The sequence below is a fragment of the Triticum urartu genome, chromosome 7 (assembly GCF_003073215.2).
Source record: "Triticum urartu cultivar G1812 chromosome 7, Tu2.1, whole genome shotgun sequence".
Lineage (NCBI taxonomy): Eukaryota > Viridiplantae > Streptophyta > Magnoliopsida > Poales > Poaceae > Triticum > Triticum urartu.
In genome coordinates this window covers 134696905-134705588 of record NC_053028.1, presented here as the reverse complement: position 1 = coordinate 134705588, position 8684 = coordinate 134696905, and the positions used below count along the sequence as shown (strand labels likewise).

Sequence of the window (8684 nt, the reverse complement as noted above, 5' to 3'; positions counted from 1 at the left end):
CATGCAAGCATGCCACTTCATCATGACATGCATGAAAAAAAGACTTATCTCAACATGTAACATACATGAGGGTTTTCATTATATTATGCTATATACATTTAATAAACATTTTACAACTATATAGTAATCAAGCACAATAAATTATATGTATTTATATTGTTAGCTTTTTATATTATTACTTCAAATATTCATGTTTCATACAACGAGTCACATTGAAATATGTTGCAAAATATTCCCGCAACAACGTGCGAGCTATCATCTAGTATACTGAATGCACCAGGTCATTTGATAATCAGACCTCTTCTCGCGGATATACAGGCCAACGCTTCCTTCCACGCTAGTAGGATATCACGTATTCACAGGAACTCAAATGTCAAAGCACGCACCAAGCAAGATTAGCAGGGAAAATCTAGCCTACAAGATTGACAATCACGTGCTTATGTCCAAACATAGGTCCGTGTCCAGGAAGGGGCATTCTTTGTGTATCTAGCGTGTCTCCGTTCATGCTACTTTATGTAAAATATGCTTAAAAGTAATAAAACTCCTTATGTTCAAAAATAAAATAAAATCAATCAAGCCAAGAATTGGAGGCCTAGTCACATCTCTCTGGTCCCATTAACCAAAGAGCTGTGTGGTTGCTCCTAGCTCACTCTATTTTACCTTTTTTAACACAGTATATACATAGACGCTATTTTACTGTTTGTTAATTATTACGAGTAATGAGTCCACCGAAATGTGTGATGTCCGATGGCATCAAGTTGTTGGAACATGGTTATAAACTCTACACTTTAAACACAGAAAAAAAAACATTTCAAAGAAAATTTTATTAAATAACAGCTCATTAAATAAAGTCATGCATGTCTTGACGTCAAGGCATGTTTGGTTGATTTCCTGAATTTTCACAATGTGTACATTTGCCATTTGTTCATTCTCTCAAGAAAATGGTGTTGATTCAGAATTCTTCTAGTCACGCGGTGGCAAATTTTGATAGGCCTAAAGGCCGAACTATGATATGGCTTGGATTTGGCTCACAGGATGTTCTGGACGTTCTCAACCGTGATTGTAATCCTTTTTTTTTGAGAACAACCGTGATTGTAATCCTTGATTGAGTAATACAAGAATTATACAGAATTTAGTTTGGTGTTGATTGCTTTATTGCCAAGCGCCAAGCAGACTAGAGAAAGCAAATTACTCGACATAGAGCAACTTCTCTTGCCTTGCGCACCACAGCAGATCAATGATTACCTTCATCCATGGCCCCCGATCGTGGTACATCAAGCAGCACGAATCGTAAAGCTGTGGTCTCCCGATCGTTCTGGAAGGCTCGAGGCCTCATCCGATCTCCCCAGAAGCTTCTAAACCCTCCTCACCATCCCCTCCCCCAAGAAAGCCTTCCCGCTCCTCCTTTACAAAACCCCCGTCTCCCTCCATTTCCCACCCCCGTCTCGCTCAGCCACAAGAATCCAAAATCATCACCCACCACAGAGCGAGAGAGAGAAGAGAGAGAAAGAGGAGAAAGAGACCATGGCTTTCGCCGTCGCTTGCAAGGGCAAGGAAATCGCGCCGGCCAGCCTCCTCAAGTCCGGTGCTCCCGTGGCCTTCCGCTCGGTCCACTCCCCCGCCGTCACCGCCGCCCGCCGCCCGTACAACACCCAGGCCAAGGAGGTCAGCCGCTACGACGACGACGACGACTACAGCGGCCGCGACCTCGTCATCCCCAGCTTCTTCTCGCAGGGTATGCTTCCCTTCCCCACCTGTGGACTGTGGTGCGCCGTTTCCTTGCCTTCGCTCTGAAGTATCAACATCGCAGCGTTCTTATCTGCTTTTGCCGTCCTTGGTGCTGATTCTGCAGACGTGATCGACCCGCTCGGCGCGCCGACCAGCATGGCCCGTCTGCTGTCTCTCATGGAGGACGTCGCATCTCAGACCGGCGGCCTCTCCTCCACTGCTGGGGCTGGCGCGTCGCGGCTCGGACGCTGGGTGGCCAAGGAGGACGACGACGCGGTGTACCTCAAGGTGCCGATGCCGGGGCTGACCAAGGATCACGTGGAGGTGCGCGCGGACAAGAACATCCTGGTGATCAAGGGCGAGGGCGAGAAGCAGCCCTGGGACGGCGACGGCGACGACTCCGAGGTGCCGAAGTACAACCGCCGCATCGAGGTGCCCGCTGCTGACGCGTACAAGATGGACAAGATCAAGGCCGAGATGAAGAATGGCGTGCTCTGGGTCACCCTGCTCAAGGTCAAGGAGGAGGAGCGCACGGACGTCTTCCACGTCAAGGTCGAGTAGTCCTTGTGGATGTGGTAGTGCTCATGGAAGACGCCTTGTTGATGTGGTCATGTTTGGTGTCTTGTTGATGTGTTCATGGAGGATGGCCGGCGAGAAGAGTGTGAGAGACGCCTTGTTGATGTGTTCATGTTTGGTGTCTTTCTTCCTTGTTTTGCTTCGTTGATCGTCTTGCATCGAGTAGGTGAAGTTGGCTGCGAACTCTGTTAGTTTCCTCAAGTTTGGCATATGATGAACTGATTTGGTGGTGAAATTGGTCAATTCTGTTAGTTTCCTCAAGTTTGGCATATGATGAAATGATTTGGTGGTGAAATTGGCCATGAAGCCTTGTTGATCTCCTTAAGTTTGGCGTGCTGGACTAAATTAGTGGTGAAATTGATCATGAACGGTGTTGATTGTATCAAGTTTGATCTCGCCTGTCTATCTTTTCTCGTTCTTGATCTGTATTGCTTTAAGCTTTCTGAAAAAGCTGGGCATTCATGCCTACTCTCTGAAACTTTGACTGATCTCCTCGAGTTTGACGTCATGGAGTTGGTGAACGGGCAGTTACGGGTTGATGATTTTTACTTGCTGTTCCGTGGTATTTATCCTCTGTTTTACTTTGTCAGAACAGTAACTGTTACTTTGTCAGAACAGTAAAGGAATTTCAGTATGCACTACGAAATTGGTAAGAACTTTGTTGATTTCCTAAGTTCGACGTGATGAACTGAATTAGTGGTGAATGGGCAGTTACCCATTCTTGTTGCTTGCTGTTTCAGTTTGTAGGTATAGTATTCTTGCGAACAGCCATATGAGATAGCCGTTTGTTTATCTCATGCTTTGTGATTTTCTTGGTGACATACAAAATAGAATTGCAGTATGCACAATCGGCGCTGCATTTTTTCCCCTTTTCTATTAGATTGAAGTCCAGCAGCGGGTTTTACTGTACATGATTTACCAGATGATCGCTGAGAGAGGGCGTGACAGGAACTGGAAAAATATACAATTATGCTTACGCTAGATCTCCCATGGAGGCATGGCGATTCCAGAGGCGATGAACCTGGAGGAGGTTGAACGCCCATTCGGGGTCGCATCGGCCAGTTCCATCGAGCGAACCCAAGCAACTGGGGTGATGTTCGGGCATCAAGTAGCCGCTGCAAACTCTTGCTAGGTCTTGGACAGCCGACGGTGGAGCCGCAATCACATGAAGAAGCGACATTTGGGGAGAGGGGTCTTCCCAACAAACCGCAATGGCGAGGGTGCCAAATCCATGAACTGTCGTCTATAGGCCGAGGAGGTAGTGAAGTTCCACAAGCTGGGCCCAGTAGCGAAGCTAGCTCACTGGGCCAGGGTGGCCTACAGTGAGAATTGCTCATTTTTTTCTTTAGTTTTTCAACCTTGCAACCCAGGTTGGGCCGTGGCCCACCCGGCCATCCCTACCTCTGCCACTGGCTGGACCTCCAGCGGAAGATGCCGCCATGATCCGGGCGAAGAATGAAGGAGATCGCTCTGAAGTGCAGGTCAATGAAGTCCTGCAGAAGGGTGGAGGGGGCCGGCCTTAGCGGTGACGAATCAAGGCATCGTCCTGGATGGTATCCCAAAGTGTGCAATTCTTCCAACGAGATATGGCGAATAGCTTTGGCCAGAGACGGCGGGGCGACTCGGTCCCGTTCCACGTGTCTCGAAAAATCGATGTGCTTTCCTCATCCATTGTCGATCTTGGTCACAGAAGCAAAAATGTCTTGGTCTTGGGGGAGCGGGGCAACTCCATGCCACGACAGGGTAAGTTGACTGTAGTCTAAGTTGTAGCCTAGCTGAAATGATTCAGACTTGCACGCCGTGCCCATATTGAAGCCTGTGCGTGCATATATGTTGTTTTTTATTTTAAGATGAGAGAAGAAATGACAATGGGTTTTAGGTCGAGCTCGTTGCAATGCTTTATACAGAGAAAGACCTTTCATAAAGACTGTAATCCTTTGATCATTTCATATCTCTATTAGATTTGACTGTAGAAGATTAATTGTGAAGTGATATGCAACACCATTCACACAGGGAGTGTCTCCTTTCCCTGCATATCTGAAAGCTTGTACGGCTTCCCAATGATCAGGGAAACATAGAACACTTTTTTTGTGTGGATGATTGGCTATTATTGCTTCAGGAGGTTGCCTGGCTATCAGAGAGCGAGACTGAACAATGAATGGATAGTGCCACATGGCACACCGTCTTGTGCCGAGCTGCGCACCACCCATGAACACATCTTTGGAAAATTATTGCCGGGATTCATTGTACAATGCATATGCGAAAAATCAATTGATAGTGAGTGTTTCAGTAATTCAAGTAGTTCAAAGGAAACATTAATATTGATTAGGACCGTGGCCTAATTTATGATCTAGACGTGTACAAAAGTTGATCTAAAAGTGGTTACTTTTGTTCTATATGCCTTTTTCCCGTCACAACATGGCAAATATTAGAACAAACAACATAAATAATCATTTTAAATAGAAAACAATTAAATTTGGTGTACAAAGCTTGCATATGCAGGAGAGGACTATGTTGAGTTGAAAATAATTAATTGTAGCATTCATGGATTGCTGTAGACCAAAATTTGTTGCATATTAGCATTCATGGAAAGGTAATTTCGTTTACTTACCTATGCTCAAGCTAAACATGCAGAAAGCTTTAGCATTTATAAAGAGAGTGGCTTAATTTAGGATCTGAAAATTTCATGTGGGATTTGCCAATTTTGTCACCCATTTTTATTTATTTATTCAGAGGATTGAGCAGCTGAGAGGCTGTATACCTTAGTGATTTTCTTGTTGGACCTGCTGATCGGCATTTAAATGCTATACTTGTGTTTATTGTACACAACATGTGGAAGAAAAAAGATATATATATATATATATGTGTTTATTACAAAGGAGGAACTGCAGAGAAAAGTGCAAAGAAGGAGCGACTATTAGCAGCCACAGAAAAGGGGATCTGTGGATGATCTACTATCTTTGTCCTCCTATATGTCCTTCAGAAAAAAATTGCTAAATTTGAATGGAAACATAGACTTTTGTAGCTACAAGTATAGATAACAAAAGGAGGAAGAAGATACCCCGTCGAATAACACACAAATAAAAACATCGATTCGGTATACGAACGAATAACCGGCAAAAAGAAAGAAAAGAAAACATAGTTGCTATAGAGAATTATTGGCTACGAAATTTCAGAGGTAATTAACAGTAATTAAAAAGCAAATAGCCGGTTAGAAAATACCCCGCCGGCCTGGAACATCGAAAAATAATTAATTGAAGGTATTTTTGACTTCATATGGGTGCTCAAACGACCAGTTACGGTCATATGGAACGCCGTCGTTCGCTTTGTGGAGACACTCATTGTGGTCGCCAGGTGAAACGACCGCTCGTACGAGCGCTAGGCTTTCTTTTGCTCCGATCCTCTTTTACTTGTGGCCATGAGCTCAGACGACTGGGGCGGTCGTATGGAACATCGTCTTTTCTCCTGGAGCAAAACTGCATAAAAATTTTGTGCTTCCTCCTCGCGTTAGGCAAATATCAATATTGCAATAAAATAAGAGCATATGTGCAACAAAATGCAGCCCACCAATATGGTATAAATTTTACTTACGAAAACCACACGAAACCAACTCAAATAGCAACTACTCAAAATTAAAAAAAAGTGTCAATGCAATCATGAATCCATCTAGACTCAAGACACAAACCTACGAAAGACACCTACAAACTTCCAGATTGCCTCCCAGCCTCCCGGGTAGTGCTTTCTTTAAAGCCATATAGCTAGGCTTCGGTGCTCCGTAAGGTCATCCACCCGAATTCCAAGGGATATCAACCCCGAGTTGGATGCCTACCTCCATCCGGGGTTTGGAGCACCTCATAGCAGAGCTCGGTCGAAGGTACACTCGCTCGTACGGTGCATTGGCATCATATATGTAAATTCATACTCACTCTTGGGCGAGTACCGATGCACCAAGCTAGTTGGAGATGTCTGAAAAATTAGCGGTTGCAACTTCACAATAACTTTATAATCAAGAGGATGAGGAGCTGCAGGTAAGTCATAGCCTTCATCTCATCAAGCTGCGCATTAATTATGTCAAAACAATTACAATTGGTGGGGGTTTCTGGACAACAGTTGTTCCGTCCTTCACCTCCATGATCCTCTGGATCATCATTTTCTGAACATTTTTTTCTTGTGGCTCGATGATAATTTCTTCATGTTCCTGCATAAGGTTATTTTCCTACGAAATATTGACTTGGGAGATGGCGGACATCCGCTTCTCATAGTTCATAACTAAAGAATTTTCATCAAAATTATAATCTAAACAAAATTTATAAACCTGCCCCCACAAAGTCTTCATGCTTAGTCACTGAAGTATATTCTTCGAGAAACTTGTCAATCCACTTTAAAAGCTCAAATGATCTAAGCAATAACATCATCTCCCCAATTACCTCAATATCTTCAGGAGGATATTCATCACGGTTGTATGCTCTCACAACCGGATGTGGGTGATCTCTACAACAAAAACTCATGTGGAAAATAGATTGGCACTGTATGCAACCTTTACGGATATCATTAGCTATAATGTCTAGTTTCATAAATGTCTCACCCATTTCCTTGCCTTTGTTAGTATTCCAATATTCTTGTAGTATCCTCTTTGTTTCATAGTGTCGTTCCACTGCAGCCTTTATGTCTTCGTCCCACATCTCAAAGCAAGACATATATATTTTTTCTATTTTTGGGTTAAGGGGGAAAACGGTAAGATAAATAGCAACAAACAGAAATAAACTAGGTGCGAGCGGGTAAGTAATGACCAAGCGCTATGCTCCCCGGCAACGGCGCCAGAAAATGCTTGGTGGCCTGCAAGTGCACATAGCTGTTGTAGCACTTCTATTGTGATAAGTGTTGAGCCCATGTGGAGGAAATAGGAAGGCACCACAAACTCTGCAACTACGTTGTCACTTTCATGTAGCCATGTATGTACCCAAACCGAAGTTTGAAAATAGTCTACTCTATCGTTGCTAGAAAAACTAGATAAGAAGGATAATTAACTAAATTATTAACAAGAATAGTAAATACAGTAAATAAAAGACACTAAGTTAGTAGGGACAATGCTTGAGTAGTAAGGTGTTCTCGAGGGTTCTGGAATCACTACCACATATGAACTATTATATCCTCTAGTAACTGATCAAATGCATAAGTGGGCGGAGCCGGGTACATAACACGTTCTACTCGAGGTAGACTTCGTGCCACGCACGCCACCATCATGGTCTCCCCCATAAGGTTACAACTAATGATAATTAAGGGCACTGGTAGAAAAAGGGCCTATGGTCCCGGTTCGTAAGGGCCTTTAGTCCCGGTTCCTGAACCGGGACTAAAGTGTCGGTACTAATGCCCCGACCCTTTAATCCCGGTTCAATCCAGAACCGGGACTGATGGGCCTCCACGTGGGCAGTGCGCAGAGCCCAGTCAGGAGACCCTTTGGTCCTGGTTGGTGGCACCAATCGGGACCAATAGGCATCCACGCGTCAGCATTTCTGTGGCTGGGGTTTTTGTTTTTTTTGAAAGGGGGGGGGTTGGGGGTTTTGGGGGGTTAATTTAGGTGTTTCATATATTGTGTTAGTTAGCTATAATTAATAGAGAGAAGTGTCCTCTCTTATGTCCGTGCTTGGTCGACGCTACGTACTATACATACGTATAGAGAGGACTAGACACGCTGGCTAGCTAGTAAGCAAACGAAGGAAACAGAAGATCGTCATGAACATATATGCATACAGAGAGAAGTGATATCGACCACCTCTCCTTCTCCGAGAGATTGGTCGAACAACAAGTTTTCGTATATCTATCTGACACTACCGGCTACATATATACAATAATTATCTCTTACAAATATAATCATACGGACTCAGGGTCCACATAGAATTCTCCGTATTCAGGGATCACGTGGTCAAGAAAGAATGCCGCCAATTCCTCTTGAATTGCTCGCATGCGAGCTGGTGCTAGGAGTTCATCCCGCTTCCGAAACATCTAATTTGAAGAAGGGGGTCAATACATATATATATATGAATGAATGGAACTCAACACAAATGATGGTAATAAAATAAAATTGTGAATGTTGTTATTTACGTACTTCATATTGTTCGTTAGAGTACCCGCCCCGCTCACAGGTCGTGTGGCGGATGGACTCGCAGATGTAGTATCCACAGAAATCATTCCCTTGTTCCTGCCACAACCACTTTATAAGAAATAGAGGTCAATCAAACTGATAAGCAAGAATGCTAAATGGTATTGATGAAACTAGCGCTTGAATCACTAGGAGATGCGCGGAACATGCTACTATAGTACTTACTTTCGGGTATCTAAATTCCAGCTCCTTCGGCAGTCCCGGAAATGTTTTGGTGAAT

At 44.0% G+C, this 8684-nt stretch overlaps 1 protein-coding gene across 1 annotated transcript; it reads left to right on the top strand.

Annotated features, from left to right (window-relative positions):
- The first annotated feature begins 1433 nt into the window (after positions 1-1433).
- On the top strand, positions 1434-2547 carry LOC125522328 (26.2 kDa heat shock protein, mitochondrial-like). The gene is made up of 2 exons (XM_048687388.1): positions 1434-1735; positions 1853-2547. Exons 1-2 carry the CDS (start codon positions 1525-1527, stop codon positions 2287-2289), a joined length of 648 nt encoding a protein of 215 aa, XP_048543345.1. The 5' UTR covers positions 1434-1524; the 3' UTR covers positions 2290-2547.
- The last annotated feature ends 6137 nt before the right edge of the window (positions 2548-8684 follow it).

Bases quoted from the DNA above. Each gene is read 5' to 3' on its own strand.
- LOC125522328 (XM_048687388.1), top strand. From the start codon at position 1,525: ATGGCTTTCGCCGTCGCTTGCAAGGGCAAGGAAATCGCGCCGGCCAGC. The intron at 1,736-1,852 runs GTATGCTTCCCT...CTGATTCTGCAG, and splicing joins CCCCAGCTTCTTCTCGCAGG to ACGTGATCGACCCGCTCGGC.